The 25513-nt window shown below is 37.8% G+C and overlaps 1 protein-coding gene across 8 annotated transcripts in view; it reads left to right on the top strand.

The window, feature by feature from the left end:
- The window catches only part of LOC134221032 (kinase D-interacting substrate of 220 kDa-like), an 83077-nt gene that overhangs the window by 31879 nt on the left and 25685 nt on the right, over positions 1 to 25513 (top strand). Inside the window, exon 1 of one of the 8 annotated variants that reach the window (XM_062700209.1) lies at positions 1129 to 1532. The exons of 3 other annotated variants lie outside the window; for them this stretch is intronic. In XM_062700209.1, coding sequence (XP_062556193.1) covers positions 1488 to 1532 — 45 coding nt within the window. In that variant the 5' untranslated portion in view covers positions 1129 to 1487. Of the gene's footprint in view, positions 1 to 1128; positions 1533 to 14446; positions 14603 to 24384; positions 24402 to 25513 lie in introns of those variants that run through there. 4 more of the 8 variants (XM_062700211.1, XM_062700204.1, XM_062700205.1 and 1 more) reach the window with 4 other exon arrangements.

A 25513-nucleotide genomic window follows, 5' to 3' on the forward strand; every position in this document is an offset into this window, starting at 1 on the left:
TAAAGCCATTCAAATCGATGCATGTTGGTACGTTCTTGTGCTCTAGATAATAATTTCAAAGTCAATGTTCTTTCCTCGACAAAACATTTGAGGCTTTTCACTATCTGAAGGCAAACATATATTTATTACGAGTGCTCTGTTGGTTCGTTATAGAGATGTAGGTAGCACACTGTGAGTTTCCAGGTGGCCAAAAATCGAAAAAACAAATGCCAACAAAGCTGAGTATCGTTGGCCAGCGTATCTAACTTGCAATCAAAAGCTTTTCCCTACCGGATGGGACATATTTACGTTTAGACATCTGTTTGTAAAAAGAGAATGGCTGGATTCTGCGTTAAAAAGATAACGGAGTTTGATATTGAAGATAGTATTCGTTAGGTTAGGATGTTCCTGAATTAGGCACTGTAGAGAACATTGGGCAAAAAGATGACTCATTATTTACACACAAGATTGTGCTTAGAAAAAGATATTTTGAGGAAAAATAATCCGCCTTACTGGGAGATGTTTTTATTTACCTTATATTCTTTTTTGGCCATATTCATTCATGAGAAAGGTGCTATGTTTTACACGGAGTAGTTATAGATTTAATGTGAATGTATTTTACGATGAAATATATATTTCACAAATAACTATTGCCAGCATAGTTCACAATAGAAAAGATTTTTTGGAATGTCTATAATTAAGTACTTCTAGCCTCTAACAACCCCAGAAATAGGTTTGTCGTACACTAAGTGTACGTAAAGGCTAAATAATTTTTAACTTAATAATTGGGATTTTAGCACAAAACTGATTATGTATTTTTATTAATCTAGAATTTCGTAATTTTTTTCTCCTAGCACGCGTATGAGAGTTATAAAACGATAACCCAGAACAGTAACCCTGTATTCAATACATACGAATTCGATAATAAAAATTTTGGCCACCAGTCTGTATGGAAAATGGCCATAGTGAGTGTTTCGAGAGTAGTGCACGTACCACCATACCCAGCGCTGTAGCGCGCGAGGATGGTCCATAGTCACAACTAGAATGCACATTGCTATCGTTATATGTTCGCCTGACAGGGGCCCATCGTATCATCTGTAGTGGCGTATAGCCAGTGTTATAGAGTCCCATTTGTTGTTCGTGTCAACTGAGTGCAGCTATAAAAATTGAACAGTTTTGAAAATATCAGTCCTTCAGTGGAACTTGGTTGGGGAGTTTCGCTTTCTTCGGAATAGAACTTTGGTTATTAATCGTATTATATGAACGACAACAGCACACAACAGCATGGCTATTTAATTGATGAGAATAGGAAAAAGTGTAATTGATCGATTGATATCAATATGTAGCGAAGTGTGTTCTAAGCAGTCACAGTAAGATGTGTTGTCGGTTGTATCATAACGGACTCTAAATTATGCATAGAGGAGTGCTAGAATGTAATAAAATAGATATAGATACCGGACAAGTGACCAACGTTTTAAGGTAAAGTGAGAAAGTAGTGATTTTATAGAATGTTTCGTAACAAATTACGATCGTCGACTGCTGATCAACATCAGGTAATTAGTCTCTCTTGAAGCGCATATCGTTTTATCGATGATTATTTTACTTTTACTTATTAATAATAGAAATAATGATTATGATTATATAATTAAATCACATAATGTTCCAACTAATGACATTCCAGTAAGCTAATGATAATTTATACACCCAATCAGCCGATGTTGTACAGAAATCTGTTTTTCCAAAAATCTTGACAAATCTGTATAAAAATGTGGTATATAAAAATTTGCTGTATTTTAGTACAATCATTGTAATAAAAACCATACAATGAATCGCCTGCTTGCAGCGGCACACTAGGAGTTAACTCTTTGAAATTTGTATGGCGAAAGACATCTAAGGTTCGATTTCTCAAAATTAAGTAAATAGTTTTTCATGAAAAGTTTCTAATTTTGAGAAAACCCGCGTTAGATGTCTTTCGCCATACAAATTTCTGGCGGTTAACTCATGCTGGCTATTTGCGCATATACGATAGCGCCTGGATGTGGCAGCGGCGGGTAGAAAATCAGCCACTGCCAATGATTCATTCTTTATCAGTTCAATACAAAAAAAAACCTGATTAATCCACCTAGCGGTGATGGTGCCTTTCTCAAGCATTAGAAAATTCGAATGCAAATCCGATAAGTATAATTGCCACATTGGCGATTTTTCTTATACTTGTTTGGAAATTAGTATTTCGGTTGAATGTCTAGTATATAGTTTCATTACTCGACGTAAGATGGCAATGATGTTATGTACTAAAATTGTTCGAACAATAGGTGGCGCAAAAATATTCAGCTGGCGGCATTGTGATTTAGAAGTTGTAATCAAATTGCGTAAATTGGCACCCAGCAAGGCATTTTATAGCATTTTATTATTCAATGATCAGGACTCAAACACTTTTTCAATGTTTACAATTTTTTTTAAATAATCGTTATGAAATTTAATTGTGATCCACTACGTTTTACTTCTTTGGTCAAGAACTGCTATATGACATACACACACATACATACATACACACGTACAGACAGACATTTGCTCAGTTCGACGAGCTGAGTCGATTGGTATATAACGTATATAACACTATGGGTCTCCGAGTATTGTTTTAAAAGTTCGATTTTGAAGTAAATAATAGCCTTTCGGGACAACTTTGTTGTACGAGAAAGGCAAAAACAAAAATAATGAATCATTTTCGCTTTCCTCGTACAATATGGCCTATACACATATTTTTTTCAAAGTTTCTCCATTTCCTTATTTATTATTTTTTGTTGATTTTTAACTAACTTTGAACATATATTACTGAATCAAAAATTGAACGCCATAGTATACGGCTTGAGCTTGGATATCTCCATCTTCGGTTGCGGTCTCCACCTTCAAAATCCCCTTGATTGTTTGATCAAAACTTTCAATTTTAGAGGGCAATAATACAATTAACAAATATTTCACGAGTTAACAATGTTTTTTGAGTTTTTGCCTTTCGCGTACCCCAAAGTCAAACGAAATAAGCTCATTAAAAATGAATTTTCAATAGAAGAGGGCCGACTTCTAGATACAGTCACTCTCAAAATTGAGCGTACAGTATGGATTAGTTGACTACATTCGAAAATTTCAAAGGAAATTAAATGGTTGGCTCGGTTGTTTTTAATGCATTTCAATATTCATCCCTTCCTTCAATGTATGCGTACATAAAATTGTTGATTTTTTTCTCTAAAGTTTATTTATTTGAAAATAATCTCAAAATACGCCTATTAGATGTGACAAAATTGAGCGTACAGCGAATTTTTTTTCAATAAAATTTCTTATTATAAACACGAGTAATGTATTTTAATATTGTTTTTTCATGATTATATTTATAATAATAAACATCCGCTACTTAAACATTCAATGTTTTGAAATTAAACCATGTTTTGGTCAAAATGGCGAACAAGTGAGAGGTAAGAACATTGCTATTTAACAATTCAATGCTGCTGGGCAAAATAGATGCTTTAAGATATGGATTTTACCGGCATTTCAATCATTTTATGTACGCATATATTGAAGGAAGGGATGAATATTGAAGTGCATTAAAAACAACCGAGCCAACAATAAAATTTCCTTTGGAATTTTCGAATATATTCATCTAACCCATGCTGTACGCTCAATTTTGAGAGTGAATGTATATACCAATCAACTAAGCTCGACGAAGTAGCGTGATGCCTGTCTGTGTGTATGTATGTGAGCAAAAAACTCATTTTTCAGGCACTTATCTCTATCCTGTATCTGATAAGCCTTTTCGGCTGAAAAGACGTGCCCAGTGATGCAACAGATAATGTCGGATTCTAGTCCAGTTTGCAAAATTTCGTCTACGCCCTTTCGTAATGTGTCGTCGACCCACCTCAATTTATACTCTGATATCGATTTTTGATAGCATGGTCGACGAAGCTCAACTCATTTGAGATCTGGTTAAAGGTCACCAAGCCGGAAACGTAGACATCGTTTGACGAATACTTGCAGTTTCTGCTTGATCTCTGCTGATACACACCAAGTCTCACTGGCGTATAACAATAGTAATTTCACGTTGAATATTATTGAATGTTAGAAATTATCTAAATAATCCGGTTAGATGTCTAGCAGCTTTTGCCTTCTTGATCCGTGTTCCTATGTTTTTGGTTCCGCCGTAAAATGCTAACCGACTACCAAAAGATATTGAAAGTTGTCGACTTTCTCCACTGATTGCCTGGCTACTGTTAAGTGGGAGAGGCTGTCCATGTTGACATCTAATGATTTGGTGTTGGTAACGTTGATGGTGGGATCCGCCGTAGAAAAGCGTTCGGGCGTTCTTCAGATTACTTTATTCATGCCAAACATCTTTATGCCTAACGTACTCCCGGCCAAAAGTTTGGGTTCACCCTTGAAAAATATAGGTATAACTTTTTGGCCGTATTTTCGCCATCTTACATCCGATTTCGGGTATTGTTGGCTCAATACAAAAAATATGAGTAGATCTTGCATCGTAAGTAATTTACAGTAACAATTTTCATTTTTTATGTGCTAAAATATTACATTAGGATACACATTTTTCTTAAATTTATGTTGTAAAAATATGTTGATTTTTCTCAAAATTGAGCCCACAAAATTTCAAAATAAAAAGTGGAACGGAACCCAATTTTAATCATCTTTGAGATTCATTGATGAAATTTCGGGGAAAAAATCTTGTTTTATTTTTAAAAATCAAAATGTTTATTCAAGTGCATAATATGCATCGGCCAAACGTTGGGTTCATCCACTATATGGTAAACCGGCCACAAGTTTGGATTCACTCTCCGGATATGCGATTTAATTTAATTTTCGCCAAATATTGTCTGGAGTACAGTTCTTGACGTTTTGTTTGGAAACTAACTTTCTTCGCCTAAATTTAAACTGAAAAAACAAACTCAATAATATCAAATGTTGCTAAGATAGCAAAATGAGATATGGACATGATTGATATAAGAGATAATAGATCAGACGATAATATCAATATTTTGCATTGGAATATCATGAGAGATCAAGTTATGCTATTTGTAATAAGTGATCAATATCATGTGCCATTAGTTTGTTCTTATCCATAGCATATCTTGATATTTAAAAAAATTATATATTTCGGTGCAAATTGTTGATATTGTTGCCTGTTCTTTTATCTCCTATATCGAACAATTTCAATTTCAAACTATATTATTATTAACAGTTAGTAATAGGAAAGGGACATTGACCAAGATACTCGTAGCGATTCAAGGTTAGATTGCGTAATTTCAGGATGGATACTGGACTGGGTTGGGATTTTGGTTTGAGGTATTTCAGCTGCTCATCCGGGTATTTAACGTCGAAAACGTTGTAGCATATCATCGTCCTCGAGTGGGAGCATCTTCCGGATGGCCAGAGCTTCATGGTACACGAAACAATAAGACGATCCCCCAAAACGTTTCTTACTTCCCTGTAGGGTTGTTTACCTCGGGCCACAAGGGTATCCAATAGTTGCTCTCACTTCAAAGCTTTGTTTTTGTCGGAGATAATAATGACAAAGATTCGAAAAATTTCTGTCAGCAACAAAAAAGAAGACTATTTTGTTGCTAGCTTTTCATAACCGGGAATTTAATCGACACTGAAAGATGTTTAGACAAAATAAAAAGCCAACTAACATCTCGTTTATTTTTTTTCTGGTTTTCACGTGCATTTTGTTTGAATCTCAGGAGTTATGAAATGTCGTTTGAACAAGTTTTGTTATATAAACAGGGTTTCAACTTTTCGTTTCAATGAGACCAAAGCAAGCGTTTTTCGGGCCAAGAGAAAATCTTTTTTCGTTGTTTATATTGAGGATCATCCTTCACCCATCAATCTTTTCTCTATAATTAGCCTTAGAAGATAAACAAAAATCTTGCCTATTAGATGAAAATCCGTTTTCGTTTCATCTTCGTTTCACAGAACAATTATAAAATTGTATGGCCACGCCGGGATTGGAACCCTGAATAGTAACAATAATAGCTGTTGGGATGCGCTTACTCTAGCCACACCACCACGTTATCTGTATGAAAGCCTTAAGATATGTGTTCCACATAAGCTACTACCATCTGCATTTATGATGCCTCGGAAAGACTTGAATATGAAAGAAAAAGAGCAAACCAATGGTTGGCGGCAATCGAAGTGAGCGAAAAATGATTATCACTCTCCAGGCTGTTTTTCTTTCCCGAAAAGCGATTTCTCCCCGAAAATATTCGTGAGGGAGCATCGTGTGCTCCTGAGATTAAGTGAGCATTAATCTCCCCGTATATAATTGTTATAGGATTTTTTATTAGAATGTACATTGTTTAAAGGAATTTTGACAAGCTCAGGAATTCCAAATTTTTCGTGGTGTCTCAACTTTCTTCTTCTTCAATGACACTACATTCCAACAGGAGTCTAGCCGAGAGTCTCTTAAACTTAGTATTCTATTAGCATTTCCTCAGTTTTTAATTGAAAGCTTCCCGACCAGTAGATAGTAAAAAATTTATATCAGAATTTGTTATTCTGTTACAGCAGTTTTTTATAACAGCGGTTGTTATAAAACATGTACCATTAATAGTTAAAATAATAAAAATTGTAACAAAATCTCTTCTAGTTTTAACAAAAATATTACTAAATATGTTATGATTTGAACAAAAATATAACTCAATGTGTTACATAAAAATTAATGAAAATAGCTTATACTACAACAAATTATGTTATTGAAAAGATTATTAAAAAGATATTTTAGTTCCTCACTTGATTGTAACTTTGCTCCTCTTCCAGTTCCTCCTCTTGATACGTATTTTGACCTCAACAGTGAGGCCGTCTTGAGTGTCTCGTATTTGAGTACTTGACTCGACTGTCAAGATATTGGTCTTAAAATCACTCCGTTCGAGTTGATCAAAATAAACTTATAGTGGCTTTTTTTTTTCTTTGAACATTTCGTACGGAGTGATATTAACACCAATATTCGTTTTAATACCCTAAGCTGATAGATATATTTAAAAGCTTTCGTCCAATTACTAACTTGTATAGTCAAAACCAGGGATTGAATCCAAAAGAGAATGAAAAAGTCTCTCACTTATCATCTCTGTATACCTACATTAGACTGGCCCAGATTACTATGGGGAGAAAAAAATGTTGTCGAATTCCACGGGGCACCCCCCAGGATTGCGTCTTTGGGTGAGAAAATCAATCCCTGAAAATTTCAGCTCAATCGCTTGTTGCATAAGCTGGCGCCGAAAATGATATAAAAGTTCATTTAATCATCATGCAATGTTCTGTGAAATTGTTCTGTAGCATACCAACTGTCGTTTTTTGCAATTCTGAGGTCAATCGAACAATCAGAACCAATTTCCAGATCGAATAAGTGACGGAGGTGTATTTTCCTATACATTTTGGCTGAAATCCCCATACAAACTTCAAATCAAATGCGCCAGCTTATGCAACAAGCGATTGAGCTGAAATTTTCAGGGATTGATTTTCTCACCCAAAGACACAATCCTGGGGGGTGCCCCGTGGAATTAGACAACTTTTTGTTTCCTGGGCCAGTCTAACCTACATACATACATATACGATATGTAGCATACCGCGAGAGACTTTTTTCGCAAGCTGTCATAAAAAGCTCCAAACGCGTGGAGCATTGGTTCTTATGATGCATTTCAGCTTGTTCTACATAGCTGTGCGGTCCCCAACACAAAATGAGCGAGAACAAAGCGAGGATGATCACTTCTCTGTGGGGGCTGCCTATCCGGTTCTGCTTTTTCGCACTTGTATACAAGTTTGATAAATTTGTAAACAGAAAGAAGGGAAGAAATGTTAGGTCAACGTCTATTAGTGAAGATGCAGGGAAAATTTGTGTTAGTAGGTAAGGTGAATAATAGGGAGCTCTATTCGACGGGTTTGTCAATAATAGCATATGCTGACAAATTATTCATTAATTTACTTACGAACCGTCCAAAGCAGAACACAGTAACCCGGATCTTGCAAATGTAACGCTTCTTCTTTTTCTTTTTATTGGCATTACATCCCCCACTGGGAGATTGCCGCCTCGCTGCTTAGTGTTTATTCAGCACATCCACAGTTATTAACCGCGAGGTTTCTGAGCCAAGTTACTATTTTTGCATTCGTATATCACGATGATACTTCTATGCCCAAGGAAGTCGAGACAATTTCGACCGCACTGAACAACAAAATCGGATCGAGTGAACTATCTGCTTACTAAGCAGAAACACGACAAAACAGGCACTTATTAATTTTCATTTCGACCGCACAGAACAACAAAATCGGACCTCGCGAACAGGCACAGATTGATTTTCATTTCGACCGCACAAAACAAAATCAGACAGCGCGAACTATCTGCTTAGGGACCTTTCACAAATTACGTAACGCTGAAGGGAGGGGGCCCTCCGTGCGGTAAGACGTGCGGCTACAAAGCAAGATCATGCTCAGGGTGGCTGGGTTCGATTCCCGGTGCCGGTCTAGGCAATTTTCGGATTGGAAATTGTCTCGACTTCCTTGGGCATAAAAGTATCATCGTGCTAGCCTCATGATAAACGAGAATGCAAAAAAATGGTAACTTGGCTTAGAAACCTCGCAGTTAATAACTGTGGAAGTGGTTAATGAACTGTCCATAAACCACGAAGACTCTTGAGGGGGAGGGAGGGGTTTCGAAAAAGTCTACGTTAGTCTACGAAGGGGGACGGGGGGGTATACCAAAAGTCTATGTAGACTTTTTTTAATTTTTATTTTTTTGGAAAACAATTTATACAGAAGCTATGTGCTAAGTTCGCTTGTTCGATTTTTTTAGGATCTTCCCAAAAAAATTTGCAAGACTTTATCGAAATAATCTAATGTATTTCACTGAAGTAATAGTCTGAACTACGGCTTAAAACTATATGGATATTCCCAAGAAATTCTTCTGTGCTGAGCAGGAAAATTCTACGGAGTATTCTATAAAAACTTTCGAAAAAATTTCAAAATTTCCACTTGGATTTTATTGCATTTTTTTTTTTAATTTCCTCGTGATTCTTTATAATTTTCAAAATTTCCGCGAGAAACCCTTCGCTGGAGATTTTCTGGGAGGTCCCCGAGATTTTTTCTTAATTGCGGAAATTCTTCGAAATTTTTGCGAGGAATTCTTCGGATTATTATTTATTATTTATTCAGACTAAGGCCGAAGTGGCCTGTGCGGTATATAAGATTCTTCTCCATTCGGCTCGGTCCATGGCTACACGTCGCCAACCACGCAGTCTACGGAGGGTCCGCAAGTCATCTTCCACCTGATCGATCCACCTTGCCCGCTGCGATGCATTTCTTCGGATATATAAGCGAAATTCTTCGAAATTTGCATAGGAAATTTTTCGTATATTTTAGGGAAATTTCTTTGGGAGTACTAATGCAAATTCTTTGGAATGATCAATGGAAAATCCTAAGAATTTCCAAAGAAACTGTTAAAAATTTCCACGAGAAATTATTTGAATATCCCACCAAAAACTCTTTGAGTTTCCGTTAAAAAATGTTTGCCATTTTTGTAAGAAAGCTTTTGTAATTTTCTTGAAAAATTATTCGAAATTTTTACGAGAAATTCACCAAAATTTCAACTGAAAATTCTCTATAATTTCCACAGCAAATTATTCGTAAAAGTCTTTGGAATGTCTACAGGATTTAAAAAAAAATCCTCAGGAAATTGCTCCAAATCTGCAAGCAAGAACGTAGGAAACCATTCCAAAATTCCACGGGAAATATTTCGGAATATCCATTTAAACTTAAAATTACCTCTGAAAATAATTCTAACTTTTCACGGGAACGGTTTTGTTCTATTATTGTCAGGGGGTTTTTTTATGACTGATTATGCTCAAATTTGGCCTAAACATTCTTTGCATATCAAAGAATATTGTGGCCAAATTTCATGAAATTCGGTCGACAAAAACCCCCTGCCAATAATAGAACAAAACCTGCCAAAGCCGTCTTTTCCCCTAATTGACTTGTAGGTTTGGTTTCACGAGCAGTGGACAGAGGATCAAATTTGATTTCGATTTTGATTGTCCAATCTCATATGATATTTTGTAAAAATTTGGAAAAGTCTACGTAGACTTCAAGGGGGTGGGGGAGGGGTTTCGGAAAAGTCTACGAAAGTCTACTAGGGGGGAGGGAGGGGTTTGAAAATGTGAAATTTCAGTCTACGTGGTTTGTGGACAGCCCCACACTAAGCTGCAAGGCGGCTCTGTCCCAGTGTGGGGATGTAATACCAATGAGAAAAAGAAGAAGAATAAAGTAATGTTAAATTTGTAAATTTTGAACCCTTCCCTTCTCACTACCTAACGCTTTTTATATGATAGATGATTTTTTCTTGAATCATAGATGAATCAATTAAGACATAACCCTTCCCCTAAAATGTTATGTTATTTGTGATCGGCGCCAAATTCAATTAAAGGGGCATTATTAAGTAACTCAAATGAAAATCGAAAATGAAGAAGTTTACCAAAACACCTAATTAATCCCCCTAGAGGTAATGTTGTCTTTCTCGTGCATTATAAGTAAATGTATTTTGGCCATAACTTTCGAGCCCATAGTCCAATCCAGTCTTTTTAATAGAGAACAATGGAAAACGTTTCATTTCTGACGAATGAAATTTATTCCGAGTAAATTGGTTTAAAGTAAGTGCCTAAAAAAGAGTTAAAATCATTTTTGCTCACACACATACAGACATTCACACACACGTACACACAGACATCACCTCAATTCGTCGAACTGAATCGATCGGTATACAACACTATGCGTGTTTGGACTTTCTTTTAAATGCTTTTGCAATCATATAGCTTCTACGTATAATTAGTACACGAAAAAGGCAAAAATGGTCTTTTTTCAAATTCATGTAGGGGAACAGACGGCTTTGGCAGGTTTTGTTCTATTATTGGCAGGGGGGTTTTTATCGACCGAATTTTATGAAATTTGGCCACAATATCCATTGATATGCAAAGAATGTTTGGGCCAAATTTGAGCATAATCAGTCATAAAAAAAACCCCTGCCAATAATAGAACAAAACATGCCAAAGCCGTCATTACCCTTATCTCACAAAATGGTGAATTTGGGCAGAATTTTATTCATGGTCCTCAAAGCTTAAGAGTTCAATAGTGTAGTGCATGATGTTTTACTGCGGGGTATTGCGAGGTACCAAACTGTTTTGTTCGTTAAATATTGCGTAAAATATGCTTTTACAAAACTACTGAAAACTAAATTCGGGACGGACCTATTATTACATCATCAATCCTATTACATAGATCTGTTTAAGAGCTTTGTAATGATATATAAATATGTTACTTTTGAGACAAAAACATGGCAAAGATGGCCGTTTTCCCAAAAAACCTAAAAATAATATTTCTAGGGGGGCTAGTTTGAACGCCCCCAACCCCTCCCTAAAAAATCTAAAAAATAAAAACTGTCCTGGAAATAAAAATATAGGTTATAAGCTATATATTCATAACATTCTACTGGCCCAAATAAAAAATGGGCCTTTTGGTAGTTTTGGCCACTCCTTTGTATAGGGCTGTCCTATCGTGCAGTGTGGGGATGTAATGCCAATAAGAAGAAAAAGAAGAAGAAGGGGGATGGGGTAAGGCCGAGCGTTACGATCAATACAAAAATATTAAACCTTTCATACAAAAAGTGTTACGAGGGGGGAAGGTGGTGGTGGTAAATTAATAAAATTTAGCGTTACGTAATTTTAGAAAGAACCCTTACTGCGAAGATTGGTTCTTCCAAAACTGCATATGATGTTTTGTTCTTGATTTTTCAAAGATAATGATGGCTTGGTTGTTAGCCACTGTCATTTTGCGGGAAAATTGGCAAGCCAATTTGCATGATACCTAAGAAAAAAATACTAAGGTTACGGGAGACATTTTCATCTGTGTCCTCATAGCATGATTAACATTTTTGCCTTTCTCGTATACAAAGTATACGTAAAGGCTATAGGATCACTCCAAAACCGAACTTTTGATAGAAGGCTCGGAGACCCATAGTGTTATATACCAATCGACTCAGTTCGATGAATTGAGGTGATGTCTGTTATATTGAAGTTATAACAAACTGATTTTGCTTTCATTGATTTGAGAGCCTATAACTGGAATTCAACCATTAATGTTCTGTTACTGATTTATTATGCAACGGCCTAGTCACCCTATTTCGGTCTTCCGTGCTCCACCAATTAAATTATTCAATTTCTACATTTTAATTATTCAATTTTTATTTGGCTTTGTCATTTGATACGGGTGAGTCTGAGGATAGCTTTGCGTGCAAAGGCGTAGGATTTGGCAATCGTAGATGGCGAGTTCGATTCTCGCTCCGGTCCAGGATGTTCTCGAGTGGGAAACATTCTTGACTCCCTGGGCATAGTGTATCCATTATACTTGCCTCACAAGATACATACTCATGCATTGGAGGGCATAGAAAGCTTTCAATTAAAAACTGTGGAAATGCTAATGCACAGTAAGCTGAAAAGCAGTTCCAGTTGGAATGTAGAGCGTGGTAGAGCCATAGAGGAAGAAGAATGTTTGAAACGGATTCTCTTTGTTCAGCATATTTCGTTCAACTGAAGTTACTATCGGATAGAATGTAAGCTCTTCCTTCTGTTGGGCACAATAGTTTATATACGAAGAGCAATCGCCATTCCAAAATTTAAAAGTTATTCAACGACTCTCAATCACCAAACATATTTTTCTATTTTAGTGTAATGAAGTTCTTGATTTTATCTGGTAGCGACATAATGTACAAAGGCATAAATAACTTTGTGGCGAACATCAAGCTGCTTAGCAGCAACGTCTTCGTTGCCAGATTCAACGCCAGTAAAAAGAGAAATAAACCTATAGAAATGATAGACGAATCGAAACTGAAAAACAAGTGCTATACAGGAAATCTTAGACAAAACAAAAGTGCTCTGAATTTGTTTTTCCCCTACAGGTATTGTAGCCTTGGCGATTTCCGTGCAAATTTAATTTCGTATCATTCAGATAACTAAAAAAATTAATAGAATAACCGCCAATTTGATTGCTCCACGCATTAATTTCGTTGGTCAAGCAAATCGACAATTGGATGAACGCTACAGCTTCCGTACAATATCAGAACTGCAAAAAATGGACTAGAATTTATTGCCGGTTATGCACCTCACTAACTGCAATGACTGTTATGACTAAACGAAGGTTTATTACATTGTATTCACATAGGTGACAGTTAGAACATTAGTAATTGCTTCAGACAACACTTATTTCATCTTACAGTTCATTTGCACAACATCTTCACGGTATAGTCAGATTTGAATCAACATCACCCAACAATTAACCAATTACCCACGACATCGCTGTGCTTCAGTTCCAACAGCTGCCACCATGATAGCTCTCCTCATATAACTACATTGTATCCATGCTCATTTGGGTTTCTGTGAGGCCTGTCTGATGTTTACTACTTGTTCTACATTTTTGCATCAGAGAAGAACGAGGGCACAATCAAAATCGTTGCCATGTGCCACGTACTGTTTATTCATTCATCAAGCTTACCAGCTCTTGTATAATGTAATATGGTCTTTTAGTATGCACTGTGACGTTATTAAGGTGTTCAGTTTACCGATTGGTTCTAGTGATGCAGGTTTTGTATTAATTCTGACGACGCAATTTGTCTGTCTATCAAAAAAGATTAGCCGTAGAAACGAGTTGAATGCTTAACATACATGGGAATGATTAGAACCTTCCATACTTCTGGTTGCACAATCATAATGAATAGTTGGCGTTTACATATTATCACACATTGTATACTTCTGAGAATTGGAACAACATAATTTCATGTGTACATCCATTTTTCATTCATCATCACGAAGCCATGTAATACGTCATAATTATTTTTAAATCTACATACTATTATTTTCCGTTTTTCGTCCATATTTTACAGAATGCTTGCATATACAACAAAACCACTTGTTATTTGTTATTACTAATGCCTGTTATCGTTAAATGTCTGTATGAAATATAGTCTATCAAGGTGATCGAAGTAAACGTCCGTGGTCGTCTATTATACGTTTTACACTATCGTTGATGTTTCCGACTATGTTCGATCGCGAGTAATGTAATATTTGTGGAATTATTTGATGACATTTCTGAAGACAAATAATACATTTACCTAGTCCATCAAAATCAAGATAACCGAATTGATCGAGTTACACAAAGCATTGGTATGGAACGCAAGGGAAGCTACGGGCATGTCAAGGCATTGGTGAACAGCATCCACGGATCCTTCCCAGGCGCTGTTCTGTTGGATACCGCGTCCTTGGGCATCAATCCTTCGTCATCCACCACCGAAGTGACAGCCTCAACTCATTCTAAACCTACCCTTACCGATTCCGATTCACCAAGCAACGACCCTACTGGTGAATCCGGTCACGTGTCACCAAGTAAAATGCCTAATCGGCTCAGGGTACCGTCACTGGTGGTAACGGGCTCACCGTCACCATTTCACATCACCTGTAACCCCCCCGGAATGGGCGAAGGAGACAACTCTTTACGGCGGTTCAGTTTTGCCCTTATGAGGCGTCATTCGAATACGGTATCTAAACACGAATTTATAAGAATTTTGATCATATGACGTTTGCGGATGTTTTGTATCGCTATTGCAAACTAATCTATAAACAGATTATTTCTTGTCGTCTGGTCCCTTTTAGTATGTTTCATATCATCGTGCGCATTTGTGATATCAAATCAAATGTACACATAAATGTAGTATTCAGAATATATCACTTGTTATTAATTTTTGTTAGTAGATAGTTTTTTTTTAAATATGAGTTCACCTAACAATGAGGGCTGTTACAATATTCTACCCGACCGTATTTTCCAGTTATTCGATTGCAAATCAGTAAAAAACCTAAATTCGATTATTGGATAGTGGGTAAAATTTATTTATTTTGTATCAGCCTACCACAATGCACAAATTCATTATGAAGTATCACATGTTTTCATTTTGACTCAAGTTTGTTTGATACCACTAATAAATGTGTTAGTTTTTGAATGGTTAAAACCACACGCATGCTAGATAGTATTTTGTTAACGATGTTAAGGATGATTATTATTATTTATAAAGATAGTAGTCGATGGATTTATAAAGATAGTATTGATGTATTAAATGGAAATTTCTTCTTGGTACTGCTGTTGCTAAAAAAATGGGTGTATTGTATAATCTATGGTTTGTATTTGTATCGATGTACGACGTTTTGAAAAACGAAATGCAAGGAAAACGGCTTGAAACTGTAAATAATTTCAACTTTTCCTGATAATTTTTTTGTTTATCACCGCGACAATTTTTTTTTGATCTATTGTAATATATTCCCCTTTTTTCTAACTATGTCATTATAGCGTATCGCTTTTGGAAGTGAGCGCCATTGTTTGACTAACAGCATCTCCCCAACACGGCTCAGCTTTTCAAACAAAATGCACCAGCGAATTGGGATTTGTTCTACCAACCTCAAGTGGTTCTATAAGCCTCTTGGTGAAGAACTTTCGTCTTGTTCGTAAAATTGCCGAACAACGGCATAACAGATGCTCCAAATCTTTTTTTTATGTCACAGAAGCGACACAGTTCATTTTGAAGTTTCCCTATAGGCTTCAAATGATATCGACTTGGACAATGACCTGTAATGAGACCCGTGCTTAGGTCTCTTTTAGATAATACTAAAATGTTGCGAGTCATGGAAACATTTGGAGTGATAAAGCGTTTCGATTGCCTGGCATTGGTTGTGTTCCTAAAATTGGTTTCTATTTTCAAAGATTCCCATACCTTCAGCTCCATACGCAGAGATGAAGTTGGCAAGCTGCAAAATGGTTGGCAAGCTGCTCATCCGGGTATTTGACGTCATGTCTGGTTTGGCGTAGCGTCGTGCTCGAGTTATGGTTCGCCAGGGAGCATCTTCCGGATGGCCAGAGCTTCATGGTACACGAAACAACAAGACAGAGACAAGAAAAAAACTGAGAAAGAAAAATAAAAAGCAGAATTAGACTTTGATGTCAGATGAGCAAAGAAAGGCATAGATGGCCTGCTTATAAACCACATCGCGAGCCTCTAAAACATCTCTTACTTCCCTGTAGGGTTGTTTACCTCGGCCCACAAGGGTATTCAATAGTTGTTCTCTGGAGGCGTCGTTTTCCGAGCAATACCAAACTACGTAATCGATGTCATTGTAACCGGCTCCACTCCTACATAAGTTGCTATCGACAAGGTTTATTCTGTAGAGATGTGCGTTTAATGAATAGTGATTGGACATAAGCCTCGACATCGTGCGAATGAAGCCTCGACTTAAGTCCTCATCTCTGAACCACGCTTGCGCAGAAACTTTAGGAACTATAGAAAATAGCCACCATCCAAGTTCGTTGTGTGACCAATTCATTTGTCAATTTTGAAGAGTACTCTGACGGACTAATGGGAAAAACTCGTTGTTCGAGATTTGTCTATCAAAAACTTCACCTTTCTGTGCGCCCACCTTTGTTAGCGAGTCCGCCTTCTCATTGCCATATATTAGGCAATGGGATGGAACCCATACAAAGGTAATCTTGAAGTATCTTTCGACCGAATCACGCATCTTCTCTATTATGTTTGTAAGAAAGTAAGATGCGTGCTTAACAGGTTTCATCTACCGGAGTGCCTCGATAGAACTAAGAATGAAATAATGGTCTACGGGCTGATCGGAAATAATCCCCAAAGCGAAATTAATTGCTTCCGGCTCAGCATCATAAACTGAACACGGTTCTTGAAGCTTTTGGAAGGTTGTCGAATTTTCGTTGAAAGCGCCGAAGCCAGTGAATTCGTTGATGCGGGAACCATCAGTGAAATATTTTTTGTTGCAATTGACATGTTCATATTTTTCAAAAAAAAAAGAGGGGAAATAGAATCGGTAGTAAGTGCATTAAACTTCTAGTACAGCCCCAGGTTCCTTGTTTTTAATGTTCATGAAATTATAACTCACTCAACTAAGCATCAGTTGTAAGTGAATATAGTTTGATAATAATGTACGGTACTGGGTTTCATTTTTGTTTTTCAAACAGACTAATAAAGTAAACGTTCGCCAATTGGGTTTTCTTTAGTTGGGGTGCTTTTCAATCGGGGGTTTGCTAATTGGGGCAGCACGGTTGTGCGCCGCGTCGTGGTTGCCGCCTATTTTTCAGCGTCGTCGTCGCCACCTTTTTTAACCGGCGTGTCGGTGCAATTTTTTGAACCTATAGAAATTTTGGGGAAAGTGGACACAATGTGACACGCATAAAATTATTCGGGTCTAGGTGTCCTCGGTATATTATTATATATTAGTTATGCTTGCACAAATATTAATTTCTTAATCTTTCCCATTGGGCCTGGCAATGAAGCGGGTGGGATAAATAAATGTATAAATTTATTATTAACATGAGCATAAGCATTATGACCGTATAATTTGTAGTTGCACCTCCGTGATTGACTAAAACTTGTGAAATTATTGTACTGAGAATCAAATGAATGGAGCTTGGAGTTAGCTATTACACGTTTCGGAAGCTCAAATACGGTCATATAGGAAGGGAAGGATTAATTGCATATCATTCGGCAAATCGGCCGTACGAAAACCATTTTTTTGTTAAATATCTTGGCTGTGCATATGCACAGCACATGTTTCGAAATGGACAAATTGATATGAAATTTGCGAAAAAGAATCCACGTGTCTTGGAGGGACTCGAACCCTCAACCTCCTACTCTCTAGATAGGCGTGATAACCCCTACACAACAAGACCACTTAAAGGTCACGTTTGCGGAAAAGCCATCAGAATCCGAGTACCAACCTCCACCGCGGTTAGCTTTTTTGCAAATTGAATATCTTTCGGATGCTTGATTTTTCCAATCTCCACATGTGCTTTACTGGTGTATATCCACAGTCAAGCGAGTGCACATTGTTTATTAAACGAGAGGGGCATGGAGTGCGATCCTCTCTTTTAATAAACAATGTGCCTCATGTACAACAATAAACACATCAATTGCAAAAAGAAACTAACGCGGTGGAAGATTCATCAATGAAATACATTCATTCAATTCCAATCTGTCACAAATATTTAACAAAAAAAGGGAAGGATTGTTAGTCCGACTCTCGGTCGTTGCTAATAGAGGCCGAGTATACCTCTGCATCTCCATGATTGTCTTGGGATAGGGACCTGACCATTAGCCCACTCGTGTCCAAATTGTGGGTGATCAAATGTGTCCATGTTGAGTATTTATCTTGGTTTATTTTTATCATTCAAATTGAAATAGATAATGATCAATTTAATGAGTAAGCCTTCAGTAATAAATGCACGAAATAAGTAGATTTCGATTAGATTAATCGACTCTGGCAATTTTATTTTTTTGTTGGGTTGTTAAAATATCAAAATTTTCCATTTTTGTGTCGTTGTACAGGTAAAAAGTGAGGTTATGAGACTCCAGAGCAATTGCCATTAACATGAGTGATTTAATAATGTTCCTCACCATAAACAAAGAAAACAGATTCTCCCTGGGCCCAAAAAACGCTTGCTTGCATCGAAACGAAAAAAACAAAAAGTCGAAATCCTGCTCACCTTTATTTGAAGGTATTCGGATATAAGTCCTCACCTACAGAGCATGAAATATTCACTTTCATGAAGCATATTCGTTCCGACTTTTGACAACCGTGTTTTGATTATTCAAAACATAGAATGAATTACTCAGTTTACTTCTTTATAGATTCATTCAATTGATTACCACTGAATATGGTAACTGCGCGCGAAAAAAAACATAATTAGCCTTCACTGTACTGAGATTTGCCGCTGTGGGCTTCGTGGCCGTGCGGTTAGCGACGTCAATCGTCTTAACGCATGTGCTGTGGAGTGTGGGTTCGATTCCCGCCCCAGTAAGGAGAAAACTTTTCGTAAAGCAAAAAGTTCTCCACTGGTCCACTGGGTGTTGTGTAAATGTCCTTGTCCGTTGTCTCATGCTAGATGTTAAGTGTTCAGTCTGTGCGACCCCTGGTCGAAGACGGTGATTCTGTCTTTTAAAAATGCCCCTCAATCAGGGATTGAATCCTAAAGAGAATGAGCAAGTCTCTCACTTATCATCTCTGTATACATATACGATATGTAGCATTCCGCGAGAGACTTTTTTTCGCAAGTTGTCTTGATAGAGAACTGATTCGGGAGGCCAAACCCCAGGATACATTTCTTTTAGAAAGCTCAAAATGCGGGGAGCACTGGCTCTGATGATGCATTTAAACTTGTTCTACACAGCTGTGCAGTAACAAACACGAAATGAGTGAAAACAAAGCGAGAATCACCATTTTTCTGTGGGGGCTGCCTATCCGATTCTGTTTTTTCGCCCTTGTATACAAGTTTGATTGAACAGTTTTTGCCTCTCTTTTATCGTTGTTCGTTATCTATTGAGAGCGATTTCTGCAAACCCTGCCCTTAATTGAACGTCAGGATTAGATCTATGCGTGTATTTATTTAAATCATCGAACATGTGTTCAGTTTTACGATAATATGATTATTTGTGAAATTCAAATAAATACTCACTGACCCATATTCATTCCGAAAATTGACTGTGCAGAGCCGAATATGAATATGTTTATAAGTGAAGTGACAAAGAAGGCCGATGGACTTCATAAAAAAATATTCGAATATTTAAAGCTCTGCCACCTATATAGTCTGGAACCGATTCTAGTGTGCCCAAAACTATTTTATATTTTTTATAGTCTGAAACCCATCAACATCAAATATATTGCATCTCAGAAGCAAAAAATGTATAGGAAGTCTAATTGAACGGTCAACGATAGTGGAGTTTGTATTGAAGAAACAAACTTAATGTATGCGACAATGCTTTCACTTTTTTGGGTTTCGTTTGTTACAATTTTTGAATCACTATGAGGCTTTGCATTACTCCCGCGAGTAATTTCGTAAGAAACAACAAAAAGAGAAAGTTTATGAATCATCAAGAAATAAAAATGGTTTCTCCCGAGGAAGAAAACATCATTGGCCTATTCCATTCCATTAGTAAACACCATCCTACATAAGTCGAACTAAATATTTTTACGAGAATTGTTTTCGTTCTTTTGAAGAGTTTCAGTTTAGATATTTTCCGTCTTACAACTTTCTGCTAAAAATTCTATTAGCTTTCTTAGCTTTTAGCTTTTTTGCTTTTCTCACCTGGATACTGCCATCGATGGGTAGGAAACCAGCTTCCGATATTTCGAATCATTCCTCCTTCAGGAGTGGCGGAGAATTCCTTCTACAGAGGTTCTACGGATTCCTGGAAGTCATTTTCTAAAAAATGCTGGGCCTGTGAAAGCGCACTTTAGACAGATTTGATTGCAGCAACTCATATATGACTAGCTTCAGTCGTTATGAATTACAAAAAATTAAATATGACTAGCTTTAGTCCTTATGAATTGCAGAAACTTATTTATGACAAGTGCGTTTTTATTTATTACCAGACTAAGGCCGAAGTGGCCTGTGCTGCACATAAAAGTCTTCTCCATTCAGCTCGGTCCATGGCTGCACTTCGCCAACCACGCAGTCTGCGGAGGGTTCGCAAATCGTCCTCCACCTGATCGATCCACCTTTCCCGCTGTGCACCTCGCCTTCTTGCTTCAGTCGGATCGTTGTCGAGAACCATTATCACTGGATTATTGTCTGGCATTCTGGCTACATGCCCGGTCCACCGAAGTATTCCGATTTTTGCGGTGTGAACGATGGATAGTTCTCCCAACAGCTGATGCAACTCGTGGTTCATTCGCATCCTCCACGTACCGGTCGCCATTTGCCCCCATCTACGTTGTACGCAGCACTTTCCTTTCGAAATCTCTCAGTAAGCGTTGGTCCTCCACGAGCATCGTCTAGGTCTCGTGTCCGTAGAAAACTACCGGTCTGATAAGCGTTTTGTAGATGGTCAGTTGCGGCGAACTCTATTCGATCGGAGCGTTTTGCGAAGTCCAAAGTACATACATACGATTTCCTGCCATGATGCGTCTCCGAATTTCTCTGCTGGTATCGTTATCAGAGGTCACCAGTGAGCCCAAGTACACGAATTCTTCAACCACCTCGATTTCGTCACCACCAACACAAACTCGTGGTGGGTGGCTTACGTTGTCCTCTCTTGAGCCTCTTCCTATCATGTACTTCGTCTTCGATGTGTTGATGACTAGTCCTATCCGTTTAGCTTCGCTGTTCAGTCTGATGTAGGCTTCCTCCATCCTCTCAAAGTTATGTGCCGTCGGCGTAGCCAAATAACTGGACGGGCTTCGTGAAAGTCGTACCACTCGTGGCAATCCCTGCCCTTCGTATTACTCTCTCCAAAGCGATGTTGAATAGTAGAAAGACCATCACCTTGCGGTAACCCTCTGCGCGTTTCGAAGGGACTCGAGAATGTCCCTGGAACTCGAACTGCGTACATCCATCGTCGCTTTGATCAACCGTATCAGTTTATCCGGGAATCCGTTTTCGTGCATTAGCTGCCATAGCTGGTCCCGATCGATTGTATCATATGCGGCTTTGAAGTCGATGAATAGATGATGTGTGGGCACGTTGTATTCGCAGCATTTCTGCAATACCTGACGTACGGCGAACACCTGATCTGTTATTGAGCGTTAAAAAAAATCACGCCTGGTACAGCCCCATGAACTCTCTTGCAATTGGTGTTAGTCGGCGGCATAAAATTTGGGAGAGTACCTTGTAGGCGGCGTTCAGCAATGTAATTGCGCGGTATTTGCTACAATCCAGCTTATCGCCCTTTTTCTAGATGGGACACACGACACCTTCCATCCACCCCTGCGGCAGAACCTCATCCTCTTCATGCTGTCGCTTTTTCTTCCGGAAATCAAGTTTTGTCTGCCTCGTTCGCCCTCGTGCGGTGTTGCCGCAATCTCGCCCATGCTGTCATCTACAAGGGGCACCGTGCCTAGTGAAGCGATTGCGGTGTTACCAATGGCGGACCAAATATTTCTCCAGCCATTTCCAAGAGAAGCTGCACCTAACTGCTCTTCCGTGGGAATGTCACTTCTAGCTGCTGCGCGTAGTCTTTGACTAGTCTACCGTCTTGTAGTAGCCCAATGTCTTGTTCGACTTCGACGCGTATTGTACACCGTCGACAGTTTTGAGCGCAGGCATACCGCAATCAGGTATTGGCCGGATTCAATATTCACACTGCAGTAAGTGCAGACGTTTGTGACATCTGGGAGGAATTTACCGTCGATTAGAACGTGGTCGATTAGATTTTCCGTTTCTTGGCTAGGTGATCTCCATGTATCCTGGTGGACATTCTTGCGGGGAAGAATGACTATATTTTTCTCAATTGCTTAAGTGAATGTTCAAATAGTGTATTCTTTGCTTTGCGTAATAATTGACATAGTTGCAATAGATGGACATGACATCAAATTTCGCCAAAGACAGGTTCATCTATCGCCTCATGAATTGTCGAGCTATGCAATGTGGAATATGAAAATAAAGAATTTGATTGTTTTCAGCAGCAACATGATTTTTTGGCAAGAATGATAATGTGAAATAAATCAGAATGAACCATTTTGGTACAGATTTATCATATTAAAGCCACCTTTTCGTCATTGTAAACAATAGTGTGCGCAACTAATTGAAACATATTTTTCTTCAGCAATCGTAGTATTTATACAATTCGGCAGGCCTCGTTTTATGAACGTGCAACTCGCTCTGGAAAAATCACCTTTTTTTCAATTAGTTGCAAAAACTACCATTTTTATTCTCCCACGTCTTGGCAACAATAGAACAAAACCTGCCGAAGTCGTCATTTCCCCTAGCTAAATTTAAAAAAAAAATATCTATTGAAATCCGTATAACCAAATCCTTGATTATTATTATCAGTCAGTGCGATCAAAAGGACAATTTTCCCAAAATTTAGTGGTTACCGGCGAACATGAAATATGCATGTTTAAATCGAGTATCCCTTCTGCAAGTTACAGAAAGCCAATCTTCTCTTTACATAACTGTTGGATATTGAATAATCACTTCTCCCCGGACAAACACAATTAATATCGTCACTATCCATTTGTCTCACATTTCGTTTTCTTTGGCCCGTCTTAGTAATTATCCTTAATTGGCTGTTGATAACTTAGTCACCCAATTGTCGACGGTAATGGTAATACCAACAAATCCATAGTTATTAGCAATACATACATATAAGTGAGTTACTTTCTCTCACTCGTAGGCAATAATCTTCAAGGATTTTGAAATCTTTTGATGGTTTTCAGTACATAAATAAGAATTTCGTACACATTGAATGATTTTATAGATTGAATTTTGAAACTATTTTAAAATGTTAAAATTATCACTAACATAATGTTAGCCTTCTATGTAAAACATACAAATAGGGGAAAACGCCAACTGTTGAACGGCTAATTTATTCGCACGTGTATTTCTTATGGGAGTTCAACAATAGGCGACAAAATTAGCCGTTCAACATTTGGCGGTTTCCCCTATTATATTTTTATCCAAATCTGGTATTGTATAAAACAGTACAAAAATACCTATACCGAAATCAGATGCCATCGAATATTCATTGTCCATAGTTTCAAAGTTGTTGTCCCGCTGAAAGATAACACACCTTGGTATCGGATTGCTTATTATTACCACGACGATCAATTCACCACTGGATTACGGTAATTCAAACATGACGTTGATGACTTTTTAATTAGTTTCATCCACTCCCAACAGATTGTGAGCTACGTCAATGGTCTGAGAACAGTATTCTGTATTTTAACTCAAATGTTGCATATTGATTATCTGGTCGACTATTTCAGTAATCAATCTGCAATATTATACGAACAAAAATAATTTAGTGCAACACCCTTCAACCCTGTCAATCAGCTGTTCCGGTACGCGTGGGCCAATTGCACACACATTGCACCGGTCGGCATACCAAAGAGAACATGTACACAGCCACCTCATGACCAGTGGTCATTTGTTTTTCATCGCTGGCTGTGTTTTATTTCGTCTCTCGCGCTCTTAAAATGTCTCCGCATGTCTTCCCAATGTCCGAGCAGTATCAGCTCTCTCGCTTTACCTTAACCTTATAGGTGGCACCGTTGTCGATTGCATGTTCAATTCTAAAGTAAACCGAATGGCAGCGATAGGAACCTGTGCTAAGTAGCCGTGAGAGACCCAGCCAGGCAGCCAGGAGTTCCGATGTTTATTTATTTGCATTTTGAACATAAAACTTGGCCGATACTGCTGCGCTGTTTGCATTTGCGAAAGAGCGGGCGATCCTGACGATCGTGTTCGCGGACGCCGTTTCTTGACTCCCGGGAGAGTGCAGCACGCGCGCGTTCGGTCAATTGTGTATTAGTTCTAATGATCGTCGTAGATCTCATGTAAATAATTTGGAAGAAAAAAAGATTGTTCTTTAAAATGTGAAATTACAAAAAAAATGCATGATTTATCAACGTATCCGTCGTAATATAGTGTAAAGTTGATCTCTTCATTGTTCCTCAGAGAGGTGGAGAAAGTTTTACAGCATACGAAGTATCCTAGAGCACTTGTGTTTTTACAAGCAATGCAATGAATCCACATAGCGGTTGGCGTATAAAAGTATGCAATAGTGCGTGTGGCCAAAGTGCTGATGGCTACCATTTCTTTCACCTGAGTGATGTCTAATTATTCTGCATGCAGCATCTTATTACCACCGAGTGCCATCTAGCTTTTTGCATCTATGCTAGTTACACAAGTTCCATCACAGTCATCGCAGTAAAGACCATTAGTGTGGATATAATAGCCAATGCATTTAAACCTAGGAATAACTGTGATTGAAAGAGCTGATTGGGAAACACAGCCTAACTTGGAGAATCAAGTCACCTTTTTGTACAAGTGGTTAACTTATAGTGAGATTGATTTCTGTTCGCGGCAACCCGTGACAGAAAAACCTAGAAGCTAACTGTTGTGAGTGCTATGTGTGAAGTTTTTTTTTATTGTTTTGCTACTGAAGAGATCAAGTGTAACAAAACTTGGCGTGAAATTATATTGTTGAATAAAAACAATGATTTATAATGTTTAATATATGGATACAGCTAGGTTTGTTTGTGCTTTTAGAGTTGAAAAAATAGCAATGTCTTAATAATTGACAAGAGTTTTGAATCTATATTTGACCTTTTTGCCTTTCTCGCACATTAATTCTACGTAGAGGACATAGAGCTATAGGAGCTATACCCCATACTATACTGCTATCAGTCCCATCTTTGCTTAATTTCCTATTTATATGGGACAAATATGCGATTATGGGCAGTATAAACAAACAAACTATTGATGGGAGGCCCGAATAACCGTAGTGCTCAGTACCAATCGTCTCAGCTTGACGAGCTAAGGTGATGTCTGTGTGTGTATGTGTATGTGTCTGTAAGTATTTAAGTACATAAAATGATAAAGAAAAGCAATGGTGGAAATTAGCAAGTCCATACACCGATTTTTGGGTAGCAGAATATTATTCAAA

The sequence above is a fragment of the Armigeres subalbatus genome, chromosome 3 (genome assembly GCF_024139115.2).
Source record: "Armigeres subalbatus isolate Guangzhou_Male chromosome 3, GZ_Asu_2, whole genome shotgun sequence".
Taxonomy (NCBI): Eukaryota; Metazoa; Arthropoda; class Insecta; order Diptera; family Culicidae; genus Armigeres; species Armigeres subalbatus.